Source organism: Protopterus annectens, chromosome 15.part0 (assembly GCF_019279795.1).
Source record: "Protopterus annectens isolate FY-2018-M chromosome 15.part0, PAN1.0, whole genome shotgun sequence".
In the NCBI taxonomy this organism is placed as follows: domain Eukaryota; kingdom Metazoa; phylum Chordata; order Ceratodontiformes; family Protopteridae; genus Protopterus; species Protopterus annectens.
This window is the reverse complement of record NC_056749.1, coordinates 279,284,008-279,306,702: the sequence shown is the minus strand read 5'-3', so window position 1 is coordinate 279,306,702 and position 22,695 is coordinate 279,284,008. Positions and strand designations below refer to the sequence as shown.

At 39.4% G+C, this 22,695-nt stretch overlaps 1 protein-coding gene across 1 annotated transcript in view; it reads right to left on the bottom strand.

Annotated features, from left to right (window-relative positions):
* FRMPD3 (FERM and PDZ domain containing 3) overlaps nucleotides 1-22,695 on the bottom strand; it is a 581,141-nt gene that overhangs the window by 131,076 nt on the left and 427,370 nt on the right. Inside the window, exon 8 of the mRNA XM_044057050.1 lies at nucleotides 7,003-7,182. Coding sequence (XP_043912985.1) covers nucleotides 7,003-7,182 — 180 coding nt within the window. The remainder of the gene's footprint in view (nucleotides 1-7,002; nucleotides 7,183-22,695) is intronic.

The following is a 22,695-nucleotide window of genomic DNA, read 5'->3' as shown; positions in this document are numbered from 1 at the left end:
AAAGACATACATCATGCATTTATATGACATAATGGGATTTATAAAAACAAAAAAGAAGTTATGTACTTACCATAACGTTCCATGTGAGTCATTCATCAAGCCTTCATTCTTACACAAGCCGATCCCTTAGCTCCAAGTCAGCCACTTTCACAAGCTCGCAGTTTTCGAGTAGCTCAAGGTCAAGTCCCTATCCCATGATGCTCTCTGCCTCACCTCAGATCTAGTTTGTTGATCCCACATGTACAACATAAAAAACACATGAACATTACTCCAGCTGGAGTAAGAAATCTCATCGCAAAACCCACCAGACTGCAAAAACTCTTACTCATTCTTCAAGAAGCCTGGAGGGGGAAGGCAGGTAGGAATGTAAGAATTAAGGTGAGATGAACAACTCACGTGGAACGTTATGGTAAGTACATAACTTCTTTACGTGAAGTTGTTCAATCTCGCCATTCATTCTTACAAATGGATAGCGTCCCAAGCACCATTCATCTTGGGTGGCTCACGGAAGTATATTCCTGAGGACAGTGGAACCAAAGGAAGCCCTGTTCCTGGAGGCCTTATCAACTTTGTAATGCGTAATGAAGGTATGTGACGTAGACCAAGTGGCGGTTGCACATATCGTGTCCAATGGCAGCCTAGCCATATAAGCTGAAGAAGTAGAAATAGCCCTAGTGGAATGTGCTTTCATGCTATGTTCTAACAGTTGATTCATGGAGGAATATGTGAATTTTATGCTATCAGTCAACCATTTGGAAAGAGTAAATTTTGACACCTGTAGCACTTTCTTGGTATCAGCATGAGAGACAAAAAGTTGTTCTAATTTTCTAAATTCTTTTGTTCTAGCCAAATAAAATCTGAGTTGTTTGTGAACATCAAGTTTATGCAACATATACTCCAACTTGTTGGAATGGTTACTGAAGAAGGTTGGGAGTTCAATAGTTTGATTTAGATTAGCCTCCGAACATACCTTTGGAAGGAAGGAAGGGTTAGTCCTGGGCAACACTCTGTCAGAATGTAAAAACAAATGTGGAGGTTTAATAGATAAGGCCTGAAGTTCGGACACTCTACATGCTGATGTAATGGCCACCAAGTAGATGGTTTTCCAAGACAGAAATTTTAGTTGGCAGGAGGATGCAGGATCAAATGGATGAAGAATAATCCTAGATAGAACAAAATTTAGATTCCAGGGGTGAAAGATTGTCTAACTGGTGGTCTAAGATTTATGGTTCCTTTTAAGAAGGCTCTACATACACCTGTAAGACATAAGATCAGAACCTTCCAATCTGAGGTGAAAATTTGAAATTGCAGCTAACTAAACTCGTATGGTGGCAGCTGCAGCACCTTCATTAAAAAGCTTAGTCAAGAACTCTAAAATGCTAGCAACTGGGGTGACGTATGGGTCAATATCATTTTGCGAAGCCCAGAAAGCAAACTGCTTCCATTTGCTGGCGTATAACTTTCTGGTTGAAGCTTTATGACAGGATACAAGGATATGCTGTACCTTCGAAGAAAAATTGTTGGACCTGGCTATGTTGGGAATTGGAGCAGCCAAACTGTAAATCTGACGGAATGAAGAGAAGGATGAAGAGTCCCTGATGAATGTGTCAGCACATCTGGAACTGGGTCCAGAATCCAAGGTTTCTCTAGTTGGTAGAGTCGAAGGAAGGGGAACCAAATCTGTTGAACCCAATACGGGGCTATCAGAATTACAGTCCTCCCCAAGGCTTTGGCTTTCTGCAAAAACTTTGGAATAAGGGGAATGGATGGGAATGCATATAGGAGTCCCAGGGCCCAAAAGTGTACGAGAGAATCTCATGGGGTTTCCCCTGGTGGGGGATTCAGGGCAAAGTAGCTTCTGCATTTGGCATTCATGGGGGATGCAAACAGGTCACAGCAAGGCTGGCCCCATCTGCAGAAAATGATGTCCGCTACATTGTCTTTGAGGGACCACTCCTGTGGCATCAGAATAGCTCTGCTTAGTTTGTCCGTTATCACAATGAATTTCCCCGGGATGTGCATCGCTATCAGAAAGTGCCCGATGGATACAGCCCACTGCCAGACTCTTAAGGCTTCTCGACACAGGGGATAAGACTTGGTTCCCCCTTGCTTGTTGATATACCAGACTACTGACATGTTGTCGGTCTGAATCACAATCATTCCCAGAGTAAGAGAGTCTTGGAAGTACTGCAACTCTAAAAGTACCTCTCTAATCTCCAGGACATTAATGTGCAATTGTGACCGTCTCTGACCAGGTGCTTTGGGTTATTCTTCCTTGAAAAAGCCCCCCCCCCCCCCATCAGAGAAGCGTCCATGATCACCGTGGCTGATGGCGGGGGAAGAACAAATGGACGGCCTAGCATTACATGGTGGCTGGTCAACCACCAATGAAGGTCCTTTTTGCATGAATCTGTAATCATTATCAAGAATGACATTGGAAGCTGTTGGTAAGACCACTGGGTGAAGAGTAACCATTGAAGTATTCTCATGTGCATACACCCTAGAGGAATTGCTATGATTTCAACACTTGAGAGGCTGGTACTTTTTTGTATGCCAGAATGGCTGATGCCTGTTGTCGAAGAGTGACTATTCTTTCCATTGGCAATTTTACCATGGCAGTAGTAGTGTTGAAATCTGCTCAGATAAAGGAGATATGCTGCGATGGTGACAGCGAAGTCTTGTCAAAATTTACAGTTATTCCTAACTGAGAACACAGATTTAGAGTGTAATTCCTGGATTGAACTAGTTGATGCCTCGAGGTGGCGGTGAGGAGCCAGTCATCCAGGTATAGAAACGCTCAGAATCATAGATGCTTCAGGTGAGCCGTAACCACTGCCATGCATTTGGTAAACACTCTGGGGGCTGTTGTGAGACCAAAGGGCAGTGGTCAGAACTGATGACTGGCTCCCAGCCGGAAACGCAGATGATCTCTGGATGGTCTGGCCATTTTGATATGATAGTCTGGGATTTTCTTTCTTACAGGGGGAGGTTCTGAGAACAGAATGATGCATCTTCTGGTAATAATGCTTTGTACCCAAGAATCTTTTGTAATTTTTAGCCAGGTGTCTGGATACAAAGACAAGCAACCCCCGACTGTCTCCAAGAGTAGGACAGTCGGGCCTCCTTTCAGGAGCGCTGGTAGGGCTTGCCAAAGAACTGATCCCTGTCACCCCTGGTTTTGTGAACCCCCAGTGCTGCCTGGGTGGTGTCTTCCATTATTACCCCCTCCTCTGCCCTTGGAGTGGGGTTCACTACATATGTTCTAAAAGGCTCCTTGGGACTTGCGGAACCACATTTTTCCTCCCTTTTGCCTTTTGGGATAAGGTCTAGTAGGGATGGAAAAACTGACTTCTACAGCAGATAGAGTCTTTCCATATTGTTCACACCTAGTGAGGGTCTCCTTGACTTTAGGCCCGAAAAGGGACGAGCCATCAAATGGGGTATTAACGAAGGAAGACTTGAAGGCTTCTGCAATGGAGCATAAGCGCATCCAGGAATGTCTCCGAAGTGCTATTGCTGAACCCGCTGCCCGACTTGTGCCATCAGCTGCATAAGAAATGAGTCGCATGGATGAGTTAACTATGGAATTAAGGGTACTGAGTAGGGATGTCACCTTATCAGGAACGCCTTCAGCTGTAATACTCTGTAGAGTATCTCCAAGTTCTTTAAGGAGATCTCTTTGAAGTCAGGTAAAATGTGTCAAATAGTTGAGCGATCACATAGCAAAAGTCGCTGAACTAAAAATGCGTTTCCCATACCTGTCCATAATTCTGGAATCTCTATTAGGAGGATGGACAGTAGAAGAGGTTTCAGACATCTCTTTCTTGGTGGCAGTCGCCACCAACATGGCATCAACCGGTACTTCTTTGGTAAGAAACATTTTATCATGTGGCGATGTAATAAGCTTTTTGGGGCTCCGTGGGACAGGTTCCACAGTATCAGGAGACTCCCATGCCCTTTGAGCAACTAGCTCCATTAGTTCATCAAAGGGTGGAGACACCCAGGAGGTGGAGGGTTGAGACCCAAAGGCCTTCAGAAGCACTGACTCATCATCAGTAGGGCTAATGGACTGCCAGTCACCCCTCTGTCTCAGGATTTCAAGGATATCAGCAAAGAAAATATCCTCTGAGGGGGACCGTGGGGACCATTTGGACTCCTCTAAGGCAATGTCTGATGTGACAGACTCCTGTGGGGAGTCTAAATACCTCTTCTTGCTAAGCTTCTTCCTGGGAACCTCATCAGCAGGAGCTTCTGGTGAGGTCTCAGTAGAACATGGGTCACCCAATGGAGCTACCAGAAGCTCTGGGTCTCGACGCTTTACAGGGACCTGTGATGCAGAGGTAGAAAGCATCACTTTTGGGGATGAGGAGGAAGGCCCTGATGAGGTGGGTGTCTTCGGAGACATAACTCTCCTCGTGGCATCGAAGGCTCCACTGCTCCGATGCGAGGAAGTAGCCGGTTCCGAAGAAGATGGCATCCTCCCTGGCACCTTAACAGTGAGCTCTGACCCAGAGGAAGGATCTGAACTCATCTGTGCCGAAGCTCCAAGAGGAAGGATCGGAGCCAACCCATCGGTTCGACTCTACCCCCCAGAGCCGACTGGAGAGTGTCGGCTCCCAGACTCCTCGAAAGGCACCAAAGTAGTCTGAGTCGATAGAGCTGATGGCACTGGAACAGGCCTCAGCTCTGAGGGTTCCACAATCATCAGTTCCACCTCCCCCAGCTCTGAAGGCCCTGCTCAGTTCGGAGGAGGAGTAGACACAGTAGGTAAGGCAGTCTTCGGCTCTGACACCGGTTGGGCAAGAGCCGACAACAATTTGGCTAGTGCCGGATTCTGGAGGAGCTTCTGCACCACTCTGTCCACATCCACATTTGAAAGGCTCCTTGAAGAATGAGTCGAAGGGATCAACAACACCACATACTGTAAAATAGGTAATTACAAAGTTTCGGTGACCAGCTTACCGGTGACTGGCTCCGAAAAGCAAGCTCGGTTCCGAGGACTGTGGAACCGGCGACCACACCTTCTCAGCAAATTTTGAAGCAGAAGACTTCGGTTCCAAAGAAGTTTTCGAAGATTTGGGTCCCTTCGAAGATTTTGAAGTCTGGTCGGCCTTGTCAAGCGATTCCTGGAATTTAGGTTTTAACAAACCCCTGTCCACTAGTTTTCTCCTGTGCTCCAACAAGACCCTGCTGCTAAATGAATGACAAATGGGAGCAGTCCTCCTGAAGATGGACTGCCCCCAAACAGTACAGACAACTCACATGAAGATCAGTGATGGACATTTTTTGTCTGCACTTAGGGCATTTCTTAAACCCTGACTTCTGTGTCTATTTTTCTTTCTGGTCAACCATCATGCTATGAAAACAAAAACACTATATATCTATGCATATATATATATATATATATATATATATATATATATATATATAGATATGTGGGTATATAAACTGTCTAGACAACAAATACACTCTAAACAAACAGAAGCAATATCTAAGCAGTTTAAATTTTTTTTAGAAAAAACACACATGGAAAACCCAGGTAAGCTACAAATAGCTATAACAACTCTAAAAACTAACTTTTTTAACAGGATAGGGTAAACTCAAATGCGGCCAATGAAAGGCCTAAGAGCAGCCACTCTATAAAGATGAAAAAGTCATCAAAAAGGTACTAAAGATAGTGTCTAAACAAAAAGGTAAGGCTAACTAGCCAAGAAACAGACTAATTCAGAATATAGCTAAATATCTAATAATAACTTTCAAAAAGTGAAATACTGGCCCAAGCTCCACTCTCAACCTCCGATCTGTTGCAGCATCAAACTAGATCTGAGGTGAGGCAGAGAGCATCATGGGATAGGGACTTGGCCTCGAGCTACTCGAAAACCTCGAGCTTGTGAAAGTGGTCGACTTGGAGCAGAGGGATCAGCTCCGAACCCATGTGTAAGAATGAACAGTGAGATTGAACAACTTCACATCATTACTTTTCAACTCTATTTGGAAAACACTATATTGCCCAATAGTGCAACGATGATATAATGCAATTCACAGATATGATAAAGTTGCATAAAGCGACATCTCACTAAAAGCTCATTATCATGTCTGAGAAACAAACACTGCATAGTGACAGGTAACCAAGCTAATGTTTCCAACCAGCCAGTGTATGTAATGCAGTTACAGAGGCACCTACAAAACATCCCCTGCAAACAGATATCAATTAAGCACACACACACACATACACACTCACACACACACACATTTTTAGTACTTACCTCTCAATGCATGAAAAAAATCTGCTTGTTTCATAGCAAGGTAGAGCTGTTCTTTTCAATAACTTTGCTGCAGTATTCTGATCCCAGTGAATAGTTCTCAGGAAGTTCACATGGCTAATTTGCATTAGCCATGCCCTTGGACTGCTCTATTTGCATACAGTCTCTATTAGCAGTTGTAGAACTATGGATTTGAGCCTTTTATTGTTGTAGCACTACAGCAGTCTCTAAATTCATCTGGAAAAATGCAGTGAACAATCCTTGTACAAGCAGAACTGCACACTATGTTATGCATTTTTGAAACCTGGACAATTTTGTTTCCGTACCTCAAGAACAATTAATACTTTATAATTGAAATAACCTTCAGGATACCATAAGAACTGGTGAAAACCAAATCAGATTATATAAAATATGGGGTATAGTAACTTGGATAAAAGAACACAGAAAAATGATCACTCAGCAAAAGTTAAAGGAGGAATGGCTTGGTGTTATTCTATCCAGGGAGGGCACTGCATGTAACCAGCTCCTTAGATTTCAAATGACACATTGCTTGCTCTTTGTTATGCAGTTCCACAAACACTTTGAGGCATGCACTGCTCTCATGTCAGGAATGTTACTCTGGTGATACTGTATTCAGGTTTTATCATGGCATGCTACATGTGTTCAAACCATAACTGCTTAATAAAAACTCACCTACAAGATGACAGAGTTTTTTTTTTCTTAAATATTATGTACTGACCTTGGCTTCCAGTATGTGGGTCTCCACACGTGCTACTCCTGGACTCTCACGGAAAAGCTGCACTTTGTGTATACGACTGAATTCTACAAGCACAGTGGTCAGGTTGGTTTTCAAATCAATCACGTGACTGATTCCATGTCGGGGACCGACGAGGAGTGTTGTTGAAGATTGTTTTCCCTCCTGGTGAAAATAAGGAGAAAAATGTCAAAAGGTAAAACTGTGTTTCATTTCTGAGTTTTCAGACTATAATTTGCAGCAAAATGTCCATACTAATGAATGTAATATTTTATTTATTTATTCACATGAAAACATTACATAAGAGTCTGACAGCCTCAAAATCTGGGTACGTTATTTATGTACACTAAAAATTAAGTTGTTTTGCCTTCTTTATAAAGTATCAGGAAACAAGTTGTTTCACACATACATATGTCCAGGCATTTACATTAATAGTTAAACTTCATATATGTATTAAGCGTACTTGTTATGCAGCTTGGATATTTAAAATGAAAAGGCTACAAGTACAATGATTTTGTATACAGTGATATTATTTGACAATTAAATGACTAAAGGAGAATTTGATGCATGCTTAGAATGAAATGGTGGAGACATGCACAACATACAGAATATTAATTTATGTATGAAAGCAATGTGGATAAAGAACTTATTTTATTTAAAATAAGTACTAGTCAAGATTTTAAACTGAAAGCATCATATAACATATCTGCTCATTTATTAATTAGCATGTCTGTTATCATTAGCTTTGACATGAGGTACAACTGCTGGATCAAGAATGTAAATTTCTTTACTGGGTGATTTATTCGATTACTTTCACAGTACAAGAGTTTGTTAATTTTACTATGAGGAATACACGGAACAGCCCTTGGAATGACAACTGTATAATTTCTGATTCCCTCATCGTTTTCAAAGTTCCTGTTCCTGAAGTCATTCCTAAAAATGTTTTTTTTTACTATGATCTATCCTCTCTATAGCAAGGAAAACTGTTACTAAAAATTGGAAATCCCAGTCTACTTCTGTCTTTAAAGTTGAGTTTATTCATCTTGTGAAATACATTTGTAAGAATGAGATTGCTACTATAAAAGCAAGGACTAACAGCATAGCTCATTTAATTGCTTGGACAAAACTAATCTGTTAGAGAAATATTAAGTGTTCTCCTATGTATACTGCTTTTTTAACTGTTATGGACATTGTATATAATTTTTTTTCTTGTTAATATGCTGTTAAGTTATTGTGTTATAAAATGAATAAAAACATTTTGGAAAAAAAAAGAATACATGGAACAACCTCTTCCTCTCATGCACCAGAATTCATGAATCATTATAACACATCTGTGTGGACAAATTGTAAACTGTGGTTCACCCACTCAATACTTCTATGATTTTGTGGCAGCAGAAATTGTTTACAGACCTGGTGAGGTAATACTGGCTGAATGTGACAAAGCACAAAACTAATGATTTAATTATTTAATAGCAGTGCACACAAGACAAACTGCAGATCTAAAGGGGAAATTGGATCTGGAAGCAAGCCTTGTTCTTATAGCTATTGCTTCATATATCTTTAGATTCTGGGGAATATACTGGGGATGCATGACATTGTTTATTTGTTCATTTTCATAGTTTGGACAATTTACCCATTTAAAAACAAAACATTGTTTTTGAATGAAGCTGATAGTGTATTTATCCATTTTTTTATTTTTATGGCTGCTGCTCAGTATTTAACATACTGAGGTTAATCACAGCTTTTCATGCAGTGATGAAATTTCAAACTAGTCATTCCTTTTATATCAAAGCACTGCTAACGGCATTTAAATTCTGTCTTGTATCTTGAAAAACACACATTAACATTTAAGTTGTTTCTTTTCAAAAAGTACATTACACCTGTCTTCCCAAAATTTTGTCGTTAAATTTTTTAAATTCGCCAATAACCTATTCCATGTTAGAGCTACAAAGAAAATTTGTAAATATTTACTGCCTAAATTCAGATACAAAAATAAAAGATCATTCTGGTACTATAAACATCCAAAATCATATTCTGTCTTCAGTAACTTTATCCAGGAATATTTTGTGGATGTTTCTGGTATCATTATGCTGGCTTCTGTAATATTTAACTTGTAGGCATGTATGTTTGTATATTATATCAAACTTTTTTTTCCTAAATTCTTATTGAAAGTTACACACATCAGTATTAAGCCAACACAAACTTAACTGGTACTTACGTATTATCGCAACCAGATTTTCTCGGTTGCGAATTCCGCATACCAGCACAGATAGGAGTGCTTGAAACAACTGAGACTGTCTTCGTAAATGTGTAGTACTGCCCAAAATGTTTACATTTACTGTAAAGTGGTAACCAGACTCTGTATGTCTTCAGATTACCTTCGGGAACAGAAACAGTGGAGAAAACCCTCTTCCTGTTTTTTACATTACACACATACCCTACAGTTTTCATGGCTGCTATCATACTCTCGTTTGTATTTTTTTGAACTTGTACAAGGAATTCTTCAGAGAAATCAAACACAGGCACTGAGCAATTGTTTTAGCTACACTTGCTTACTTTTAACCACTGTTGTATTCGCAAATTGTCAAAAAAATAAAGGTCATCAAAACCATCACTTCTGTGTCTGTTTGCCTTCTCTGAAGGATTCCTTCCACACAGTGAATACAATCTGTTCATCACACCGACAGCAGGCATGACATTTCAAGAGTGCAACATGCATGCAAAAAATAGGAAGAGGGTTTTCTCCACTGTTTCTGTTTCCGAAGATAATCTGAAGTTATCCCCCACCAATACAGAGCCTGAATACCACCTTCCAGTATTTCATGGCCCCATTTCTACCGAAGTAAGCAAAAATCACAACCGTGAAAATCTGGTTGTGATAATATGCAGGTACCACTTAACCCATCCTTATTACAGAATAAAAATCCATGTATGCATATTTGACATTATGGTATGCAATCTATTTTTTTTTTCATCACAACTGTCATACACAAAACTCATCACACATCATTTTCTTTTTTTTTTATATTTTGACACATGGCTCTAGGATGATTTGTTCACATTGACCAATGTTAATGTGTCACCCAACCCCATAGAAAAATGGGAAAAAGGGGGTTGCTCACAGTGGTATTTCCATTCTTTACATATTACACTTACCACAGTCTGCAGTATTTCTACGTTAAAATAGAATATTTATCAACTTTCTATTCGTATTATATTTATTCCTCTCACCTCTCTCTCATCTGCCCCCCCCATTCTTTCTTTTCATATTGCATGCCATTTATGTTGTAATCTTTTAACCTATCTTCCATGTCTTTAACTGGGATTATCCACTGTCCTGTCTTCTCCACCTATACTCAGCTGATCTCCCACGACTTCTAAGCTTTTGCAATTTTCCTTTTCAGCCAGCCTGCCATTAATAATAGTTCTCATCTTTGTTCTGTTCACCACAACCAGTGGCTTTCAACTATTCCAAAGTAAGCAGGGGGCCATTCATCCTTAACCTTTGCATCTTATGTCATATTTCTTTCATACTCTGCCACTGTTTTGTGGTGCTTTACAACTCCACCACATGCAGATGTTATCTACTGCTTTTTCCCCACATTGTTAATAGTCCTGATACTCCTCTGACCTTTGTCACCTAAACTTTTTGAATATTATTCCACCAATGTAATAACTTCACATGCTGGTTCCTCACTGTCCTTGAGTCTTTTAAGCCCTTCACCATTTCTCAAACTTAATTTCCTTTCTTTCTACCCACCTCTTCATCAATTTACCCAAATCAATCATCTCTTCCCCTCCCTCAAAGCCTTACAGGTCCCCTACCCCTCCCTTTTCAGTTTATCCACACTTATACTTCTTTCTCCTGCATTTTCCATTCCATAGTTCCTTCTTTTTGCTTACATTTCTCTCCCTATCCTCCTGTCTACTCCCCTATGCACCAGAACAATTACCTTCCCTAGCTCAAAAGACTATTATCATTTCAAAAGTTCAATACTGCGCCCTTTCCCTCTTCTTACAACTGCTTCATATAGCAGTTTTTTTTCTCTTCCCATCCGACTAACCACCTCCTAAACCACTTAGTCCCATATGGTCCCATCAACCTTACTTTTTACTTCGTAAAGTTCTTCAGGTCTACCTTTGTTGCTGTCTCTAGCTCCCTAAAGGGTATACTTTCCCTTCCTCCTAGCACTGTCTTCGAACTGTTTTGGTTTGACCCCCCTCATTCTCTAGACTCATCACAGTCTCTGAACTGCATTTACTGCCACTGAGTATCTTATAAACTCAGGCATACCCAATCCCCCCTACCACCACCTTCCATGTCATTCCTCCCTTCCCAGTCTTGATTCTCTATTTTTTCCAAACAGTTGTATCATACCTGCTGTTTCTGTACACACTGTGGATGACTTGATTTGTACATGCCTTGGCAAGTCTATTGCCAGTGGTAGCACCATGACCCTTACTACCTCTATCCCACCACTAAACACACATACTCACACACTCATCATATGCACTCTGCCAGTCCATTAATCCAAACATCTTTTACCAAAACCAGGACTCCTCCCATTTTTGTCATCTCCACTGTAGACTACACCTTAATTCCCAGCCATTTTTCTGGCTGGGAAGTACACAATATTATAGGGGGTGACAAAGCATATATTATTAAGCTTGGAAAGTAGATTAATTTATATTTATGGTACCCTATACCCTAGGGGTTTAAATTTGGAGGCAAATATCACTATTATATAAATATGTGGTATAATTAACACAGAAATGTGTATAAGTAATGTTCACATCAGCGTCACATTTATATTAATAATATATATTTTTTTGATGCTTATGAGATATGTATAGTTCCTTTAAAATCTTTAAAATGTTTAAAAGGTCAAAATGTTTAAAATATTTAAAATGGTAAAGTTATTCTAGAATGCTGGTCACTTTGAAATATTGCAGTCATTTTAAATGTAGAAGCTAGTTTAAAATGCAGAAGTCACTTAAAATTTAATATGCAGAAGTCTTTTATAATTGATTGATGAATGGTTCACCTGGTATAAATATGTATGTGATGCATCATACTAATTATCCTTGAAGGCGATATGCAGAGGTACCAGATGCTCGCTTGGTACTAATAAAGCATATACACCATCTGTGGATCTTGTGTTTTTTATTTTAATATTTATATTTTGCAGTTTTTTGTGCTTACTATGGCAGAAGGTGTGCCAGGTGATGGTCGAACCATTGGTGTGACAGGGTCTATGTTGTTTGCTGAATTGTGCAAGAAAGAGAGGCTAAACTGGCCGTACATGATCCATGGCTTGTTTCTGAAGATGCTGATATTAACCTGCAGTATGGAGAACTACAAAGGTTAATGGTGAAAGAAATTAATTTGCATTATGATACAAAACTTTTAGAGAAGTACATCAAACTGAATATTGCTCCACGGGGGTTAAGGGTTAACCAACTTCCTGCATGGGACTTCCAAGATTTACAGGAAGAATGGAAGCAAGCTACAATATGGTGCTCTTTAGAATGGCTCTACATTTTGGTTAAATGGAACACTTGCACTACTGGTAAGCTGTGTGAGAAAATTTCAGATTTGCAGCTTAAACTCAAGAATGAATCTTCTAGCAGTGTATTTCCTACTAAGATGTGTAACAAAGAGTGAAATGGAAAAAGTGGAATCGAGTGTATTGGCACGTAAAAGGAGAAAATTGATCCGCAATGTGGAAGATTTTAAAAGCGGAATCATTTTCTCTTGGCAGCGTGCTTTACATACTTCACGTAATCAACAGAACCAATGGCAGGGAAGGACAGAGTATACCAGCAGGAAATCAAGTCTTAGAGACTCGTCAACATCGTTAGTGGAGACGCTCTCTAAAAAGAGCGCTTCTTTTGAGAATTTGGATGGTAATAGTGCTTCAGGTTCCTCTCATTTTTTGCCAGGGGCCAGCAGTCAGACCTCATCACTGAAAGACAATCAACGCAAGGGTCGGAAGAATGGCAGGAAAGGCAAGAAACTTTAAGACATTTTGAATGTGTCGCCCAGGAACCTGTGTATATTAACGATGAGTTAAAAATTGTAAATTTGTCAAATATAGTGTTGACTGACAGTGCAATAAGTCTTTTGGGGAGGGGAACTAAATTTGTGCCTACAAAAAATCTCACTTTGTCTGAGGTAATGATGGAAGCCAAAACTTTTTGTAGGAAATTACACCTTAGGGTGATTTTGATAAGAATAAAGCACACATCAACACTTTTAGTCACATGTCTGACAGTTTGGAAGGGCAACTGTCTGAAGATGAAGTAGATAATAATACTGACAGTGCACTGATGAATATGTCGATTTATGATTATGATTTATGATTATGATGACAATTTTGATGAAAAAGAAAATGAAAATATTGCATACTGTACATGTTTGACACTGGTTATTCCAGATTTCTGGTTCCCCCATTGGATGTTAAAAGTTATTTTATGCCCCCTAAATGGTCAGCAGCAGTGACTCTTTTTGAACAGGTGTTATTAAAGAATGTTGAATTTGCCCATAGTAAATTTGTCAAGTGCAAGCCAAAGTTTAATCTTACACAATTAGAGTGGTTAGAATTGAGGAAGTTGAGAACAAGTCTGAATGAATTGGTGTTTAGGGAGGCTGATAAAGGGGGTAATTGGGTCATTATGTCAAGAAATCAGTATGATAGGATGGTTAATGTATTATTAAATAAAGAAAAATATTATGTTGTGTTATCTAATAATCCAATAAATGAATATAACAGTGAGTTAAGTGAAATTTTGGAAAGAGGAGAACGGCTGGGTCTTTTATCTGGGGAAGATGTAAAAAAAATGATAATCAAGGACCCCCATTACCCTCATTTTTATGCCATACCCAAGATACATAAAAAAATTTGACAACCCCCCCCCCCCCGGAAGACCAATAGTCTCTGGTATCCACTCTTTTGTGCATAACGTGCCAATTTTTATAGATTCAGTGTTGAAACAATATATATTTAGGATATCATCACATATAAAAAAACACTCCGGATTTTTGTAAAATTGTTTTGAATATTAAATGGCAGGCAGATTACTACTGGGCTACAGTAGACGTAAGTTCCTTATATACATCCATACAACATAGGCATGGTTTGGAAGCAGTCCAGGATGTGATGGAAGTGGGCCCAAAGACAGCTTTTGTTATTAGGATATTGGAATTCTGTTTAACTCATAATTATTTTAAGTATAAAGATAAGATATATTTACAGAAGAAAGGAACAGCAATGTGTGCGTCCTATGCACCCAGTTATACTGTGTTATACATGGGCTTTTTTGAAAAATTGTTCATGTAGAATACTAATTTCTGGAATATAAAAGTAATATGTTATAAGAGATTTATTGATCTCTTTTTTATTTGTAAGGGCCAGCCATCAGAATTTAAAGAATTTATTCTAGAATTGAATGATAATTTTCATGAACTTACATTCACTATGTCTATGGGTAATGCTAAGATTCAATTTTTGGATGTTGAACTTTATATAAGGGATGATTATACTATCCAATTTAGACCATTTAGGAAAGAAACATCAGCAAACAATTTTTTGTTTGCAGAAAGCATCCACCCCCTACATCTATTGAATTCGCTCCCAGTATGAGAATTGAGGCGGATTTATAGGAATACATCTGAAGAAGGGTATAGAGAGCAATTCCTAATAGAAACTAGAAATAGATTATTACAAAGGGGTTATGATGAAATTTTTTTGGATGAAGGGATACATCAGGTATTGTGTGGTGAAAAGAACAATTCCAGGAAAAAAGAATAAGTAGTAATTTGAAGCCCAGTAGTGCAGTGAAAGAGTTATTCTTTGTATCTAAATATTCATCATTTTCTAATATAATGAGGAATTTGATACAAGAATTATGGCACATTGTGTGTTTAGATCACACAGTGGGTGACTTATTTCCTGGGTTTATTAGATTTTCCTATGGGAGATACCTTAATATGAAGGAATTGCTAAACAGACCACTTTGGAACAACAAAACCACTAGGGTAGGGATGTATAGTTGTGGGAGATGCAAGGTTTGCAAGTTTGTTAAGAATCTTTCAGGTACTTTAATAATAAGACATTTGAAAATTATTATAGATTTTCTTGCAATTCTTGCATGGTTGTATATATAATAGGGTGTGGATGTGATCCGATTAAGTGGTATATTGGGCATACAAAGAGGGCAGTAAAAGTTAGAATTTTAGAACATTTGGGGGATATTAGAAATAAGAATTTCAACAGTCCAGTGGGAGAACATTTTTGCAGGTTTTATGGAGGTAATTATGACACGTTCTTTTTTAGTGTACTTGCCAGTCCTAGCAATATTATTGGGGGTGACATGAAGCATAGATTATTAAGCTTGGAAAGTAGATTAATTTTAAATTATGGTACCCTATACCCTAAGGGGTTAAATTTGGAGGCAAATATCACTATTATATAAATATGTGGTATAATTAAAACAGAAATGTGTATAAGTAATGTTCGCATCAGCATCACATTTACATTAATATTATATATTTTTTGATGCTTATGAGATATGTACAGTTCCTTTAAAATGTTTAAAATATTTAAAATGGTAAAGTTATTCTAGAATGCTGAAGTCACTTTTAAATATTGCAGTCATTTTAAATGTAGAAGCTAGTTTTAAAATGTAGAAGTCACTTTAAAATTTAATATGCAGAAGTCTTTTATAATTGATTGATGAATGGTTCACCTGGTATAAATATATGTGTGGTGCATCATACTAATTATCCTTGAAGGCGATATGCCGAGGTACCAGATGCTCGCTTGATACTAATAAAGCGTATACACCATCTGTGGATCTTGTGTTTTTTATTTTAATAGTTATATTTTGCAGTCTTATCCAAGCTTCTCAAAGATCTTTAGCACTTGAGGTATTTCTTCTACATGGCTGTGTGGGTGGGTTTGGCATAATGGTTAAGGTCTTGGGTTATTGGGTAGGCTTAAAATGGTCCTTCAGGGCAGTTAGTCTAGTATTCACCTCTGACCCGGTGAACATCCTTCAGCAACACACAACTGTCAGTCAGCATGTTTATACTATTTCTTTCATTCTTACCAATCCAATTGTTTTATCAGCCTATTTAACCTCTGGGCTACTTTTTCATGATTACAGTAAAGAGCCATGGAGATAACAGACAGCCATGCCTTGATGATCTTACCGGATTCATCTTATCCAAAACCATATACCCTGATTTGAACATTTGGTTCCTTATAGAGAGATCTGGTACTCAATGCTCAGCTTGTCCTGTCCCAAGAACATGCTCAAGAGTTTTTAGCATAAATTCCAAGTTTACAAAATCAAAAGCATTTTGTGTATCCATATGCACCACTGCACACCCCCTATCTCCTCCTTCTTACACCATCTAACACAAATTTTATAACATTCTACAAGGGCTCTCTATCTACCTTTCCACTTTGGCTGCCCTCTACTCCTACTCTTCAATTATCTACATCTGCTCTGGCCTTGTTTCATTTCTAGCTACCTTATTTTATCCTGCCTCCATCTATTCTGTCATCCAAATTCTTATACTTTACTTTATACTTAGAAAAGGCTGTTAATTGCAATACATTCTGTTAAGCATGGTTTTTCTTCAATGTTTTGCTTAGATTACATATGGCTGACAACTAATGTTCTGCCAAATTATAAGAAGAATTTCATAATGAATGAAGATAAAATCATGACCAATCCAGTTTGCAAAGTAATGGTTTGCTGTATGTACAGCAGGCACCATTCTGTTCAAAATATATATGCAGAAGCAAACAAGCAACAATTTTTGAGTTTGCAGTAATTCTGAAGGTAGCAGTTTTTTTAAGAATGATAAAATGATTTGGCCATCACTTCTGCCTTGGAGTACTTCTCCCAAAACTGACAATTATCCTTAATGTATTGCTTGAGTAGGAGTATATCTCATCATCATCATCAGCCCCCTTTTCCCCATTTTTTTCTACATGGGATCGGGCATTGTGTTAACTGTCACCAACTCTATTGATTCAGTGCCACACTCCTGCCTTCTTCAACATTCATGTCTGACTGTCACTGATCTTTCACGTAATAAATCCACCTCTTTGCTGGATGTCCTCACTTCCTCTTACCATCTTCCTTTCTGTCCTAAATATTCCTTACCAGATTGTCTTCTGCTTTTCTGCACATGTCCAAACCACCGTAATCTATTCTCTCTGATCTTTCCTGCAATTGGAGCTACTTTGGCCTCTACTCTTATGTCCTCATTTTTTCATCTGTCCCACAGTGTGCATCCTACCACCCTTGTCAGGCACTTAATTTCCATCACCACCAGCTTGTTCAAATGTTATGCCATTAATGCCCAGGTTTCTATACCTCATACAGTAGTACTTGTCTCACCACTATCTTGTACACCTTACTTTTCAGCTTCTTTGGCACTCTTCACTCATAGACTATACCTGACACTCTATGCCAGTTGGCTGCAGCACCTCTGATTCTAGTTTAACCTCTTTATTCAGACTTCCCTTCTCCTCAACCACCCCTCCCAGATACTTGAAGCTGTTTACCCTTCTCCACTATCTTCCATTCTATCTCTATTCTTAGCTTCTTCTGATTTCCCCCAATTTGCTGACATTACTGTCTTATCTGTGCTTAGTTTTATACTATGTGCCTTCAGCTTTGCATTCCATTCTCCTACCCTCTGCTAAAGTTATAGCTCAGAGTCTGCCTGTAATGCCACCTCATCTGCATACAGCAACTTAGTTATCTGTCCCCTCAGACCTGTTTGCTAATGTAGTCCATCACCAGTATCAACAGCAGTGGGTTCAGAGCTGAACCCTGGTGTGCACCCGCTCCCACTGGGAACCCCTCTGTGATGCCGAACACTTTCATACTTTAGTCAGTGGGCTCTTGTACATAGCCTGCACTAATTCTACCAATATTCCTGGGACTTTAAACCACCACAGCACTGCCCAGATCAGCTTTCTTGAGACCTTGTCATATGCTTTCTCCAAGTCTAGGAATGCCCAATTGGACTCTCTCCTCATATTTAGCTTCTTCTCAAGTATCTGTCTCAATGCAAACATTGGGTCAATTGTGCTGCGTCCTGATCCTAATCTGAACTGTTCATCTCCCATTTTACATCCTAGTACTCTGTGTATCCATTTATCAATCACCCTCTACAGAACTTTCATGCAGTGTGATAGGAGTTTGGCGCTGTACTGCTCACACTTGTGGACGTACCCTTTGTTCTTGTACAGTGGCACGAGTATGCTTATTCTCCAGTCATCTGGAATACACCTTTCTCTCCACACTGCTGTTAGTACCCTCAGGAGCCATTTCTCCCCTCTCTCATCCAGCATCTTTATCATATTTGCTGTGACCTCATCTGAGCCTGCTGCCTTCCCTGACTTCATTTTCCTTAGTGCTATCCTTACTTCTTCTAGGGTGGGCTCCTCTTCTTCTCTCATAGTAAACTATTTCTGGGGCAGTACAACTTTGGTGGGGTTTTCTTCACTCAGAAGCTGTTGGAAATACTCCTTCCATCTGCCTTTGATGTCCTGTGGGCTGGTGAGCATGTTGTTGCTGGCATCCCTTATGAAGGGTGTCTGACTATCTTCTTTATCTTTCTCTCTTTGCCTTGGAATCTGATATAGTTTTCTTTGTGCCAAATACAGAGTCACATTCCAGAAATTGGTAGAGTGCCTCTGATGCCCTACTCTTTGATACTGCAATTTCTTTCTTAGCTTCTTTGCTAGCTAACCGGTAGTCCTTCTTAGCCTAGTCAGTCTTTTCTACCTCCCTCTTCTTCCTGCACTCCTCCTTTCTTTTGATGACTTCCTGGACTTCTGATTTCCATCACCAACTTTCTTTATGTACTTTATTTCCATACCTGGCTTGGCCACATATCTTTTCTGTAGTCCTAACACATGCTGTTTTTAGTGTTTACCTATTTTCTTCTCTTCTTTTGGTGCTACAGACCAGAGTAATTCCTTGAACTGTTGTGCTTTCTCTCTAGTCAACTTCCAGGTTGATATTAGAGCCTTCTCTGACCACTGCTTGCAGCTGATTGTGGCAACTAGTGGTTTATGCTGTGGGCCGACTGTTTCACTGTGGATGACTTTGCAATCATGGATTCCACCCCATTGCCTTTTCCTCATTAGGAGGAAGTTAACCTGAGTTGCATGTTGGCTACTCTTGTATGTGATCATGTGTTGGCAACTATCAAGCCATTTGCCAGATAGAAGTATAGAATGGCTTCTCCTTCTTTATGCCTTTTGCGCCACCCATGTGGACCCAGGCAGTCCTCATATCCTGTTCTGTCTGTCCCAGTATGTGCATTCAAATCAATTCATGTTATCCTGCTTTATCTAGTAGGTCCTGCAACTGCTGTCTGAATGTACTCTTTTCCTCACTATCAACCTACTTACCACCAGTAACTACCAATGCACATTTTGGTGACATTAGTCAACATGACTGAATCACCTAGAGCCATATTTTACACAGTCGAGAGGATTCTCCGCACCACAGTAGATGCCCAAAGTGGTTGGGTCTGTACAACTTTTTCCCCTATAGGGCACCATGTAGAGTCTATGCTGCTGCCCACAGCTCCGTTCATTGGTGAGTTTGAGAGGTGGAAACACTCAGCATGTTTTTTGGATATGGGAGAAATCCCCACAGAGACACAGCGAGAACATGCAAACTCCAAAGAGGCATTGGTCGGAGGTCAGGATCAAACCTTGTGCATGGGAGGTGAAGACCTTAATCATTATGCCAACTGTTCTCATGATAATGATTTGAATGAATATTTACATGAATTAAAGTATTCATATTTCCAATAAAAAAGGTGTCATTCATTACAATTTTAGTACAAAAACATGGGTATGCTCAGTTTGCTAGGATTAATAGCTTTTAAATGCTTTGCTATATTGGAGAAGCTGAATAAACTAATCTGAGAGTTTAGCTTCACATCAGGCAACAGAAAAACTTCAGGATAGTCATAAAGAACCATATATATAACTTCAACTGGAAGTAGCTAAACAATTCAGTCTTTAAAGAAGGGACTTGGAGGTCAAGTTGTACCAGTATATAGATTTTATTTTCCATTTTTGAAAACAATTAACACATACTTCATGATATACAGTTTGAAATCAACCCAATCAATATGAAATGAAAACAAAAGTGTGCCTTAAATCTTTACCCCAAGGATAAAACAGTTTTTATAGCAAACCATAACTTATATTCGGTAGTTAGTTAAAGGCATTTGGGGATGATAGACTTCTCTATGTGCCTATGTGCTATTATAAACCCCCAGTATCTTTCAGTGCATTTGTAATAATGAGTCAAAGCAGGGAATTCTCTTCCACTTCAGAGTTCTCAGGCTTAGGCACTCTCTCAGCACTTTCCAGTTCTGACATTCTAAGTAATCCTCTGAAGATTCAGAGAACAGGAAATATATTTTGTCAATGGGCAGTGGCCCTGCTATAGCAATATAGGCAGTTGCGGACTATTAACTGCTATGGAGATGGTTTACCTGCCTCCTTACTTCAGACATTATGACACACCTTTCTCACCAGTCAGCAGTGTGCTCCTTGAGCCCCCCCCGGTCCCTCACAGCAATACCACCAGTTCCAATCCCACTGCGTGGCTGTCTGTGCTGTATGGACTGCAGTGAAGCTACCACATTGACAATATACCCCTAAGAGTTGACCCAGTTGTTTGGTATTTGGGAACTTACGTGGACAGTGACCTAATTTTCGACAAAGATGTGTCTCTTGCCATAAGAAAGTCCTTCTATATTGCAGAGTGTATAAATAAAGGAATTGTGTCCAGATCTAAGGATGGCATTGTCCTCCTTTGCTCAACCCTCTTTAGGCCAGTCATTGAGTATAATGCCCACTTTGGCATGCATCTGTCCAGATACATGCAACTAAAATGTCCACATGGATACCTTGCTAAAAGGATATAAGGCCTAAACAACATGCATTACATGGACCAATTCAAAGCCCTATTGCTATACTAAGTATCCTACAGACTGCTAAGAGATTACCTGTGTTTAACACACAAGGGATTCTCAGATGCAAAACTGATAGATTTACTGCACATCAGTAAGTCAAATGGCATCAGAAATGTACAGTCTAGGGATATAAACCTCCACTGCAGCATCAACAGAATGGTATGGAGGGACAGTTATATATTGCAGAGGATACCGTTGCTCTGGAACTGACTCCCAATCCAGGTAAAACAAACTTCATCCCTATTCATATTCAAATGCAAGGATTTATGAGTGGGAAACAAAATTAACTCCAAGACTACTCCCTGTACTACTAATGGACAGAGAAAGCTCCTAAATGCTTTATCCTAATGCAAGAGTCCCCCCAAATTATCTATGATATGATTTATGGGTAATATCTAATTACTGACCATGAGATGGGTAAAGCCAGTCTAAAACCAAATGGGATATGTTAATTTGAGCATCAAAGGGGAAATGGACTTGGCTTAAATTGGCCCAAAAGGCGACTAGCCTAGTACTTAACTATGAACCTTTGAAACTACAAGCCTGAGACAGTCCACCCTCATTTAAGGACTGGAGGGTCAGAGTCCAACTAGTCAGTTTTGAGTCACAATCCTTTTCCCAGTAATGTCATTATAAAGGGGCATGTTCAGAAATCTGTTCCTCTTCAACAAATAGTATTTTAGGGTTGAGAGAACTCATCTTGTAAAAACTAACCAAGGATTTCAAAAAGGAAATGCTTCAATCCAGTAAAATCAAGACCAAAAGATTTAATATGCATAAGCGCTTTTGTTCAGACAATTTCGATGAACTTCTTCAGGACTCATCTTGTGGTAATGTATTCTCTCTCAACAGCTGACTAACATTCCTCAGCAATGCTGCATTTTCTGCTTGTGTAACAAATGTGCTGCCCATTCCCATCTATAACCTGAGATAAAGCTGCATCTATGGCTAACTCAGAAACGTGCATGCATTAAGAAATGCTTGCAAAGCTCTGAAGCTATATTATCGTAGATCATGAAAGCAGCATATATTTTAGTTGCTTAAAATCCTCTTCTTGAGCTGTCCACATAGCCATTAAAGGCGACTTACCCTTAGAGAGACCAGCAGTGGTAGTAAAATTAGGAATATATAACAGCTAGACAGGCCAAAAAGGCCAAAGCCTGTGTCTTTGTATTTGACATAGGCTCATTTTGTACTGCTTCAACTTTCTCTGTCGGCAGTTTCACTACTTCTCAGCCTGTTACACAGCCCAAATAGCAGGCTTTTGCATCACCTATCTTGCATTTGTTTGAGTTAGCAATTAACCTAGCTGGATGCAGGAAATTAACTTTAGGGAAATGGCTTTTTTCTCCTCTACACAACATATTATCACACCATCCAGATGAATGCCAATTATCTGATATGGGATCAAAATAATTTTGTCCATCAGCTCCAGGAATGTTGCAGGTATTCCACGAAGAGTAAAATCAGGGGATTATAATGGAAGATCCCACCTGATACAGAAAATGCCAATTTTTGCTTAGCATTTGAGGCTAGAAAAAGTTTTCAATAATCCTTGACTGGGTACAAAGTGGGAAAAAAAAACTAGCTTGCCCCATTTTTTAATCACTTCATCCTCTTGAGGCATTAGATATGACATATTTGAA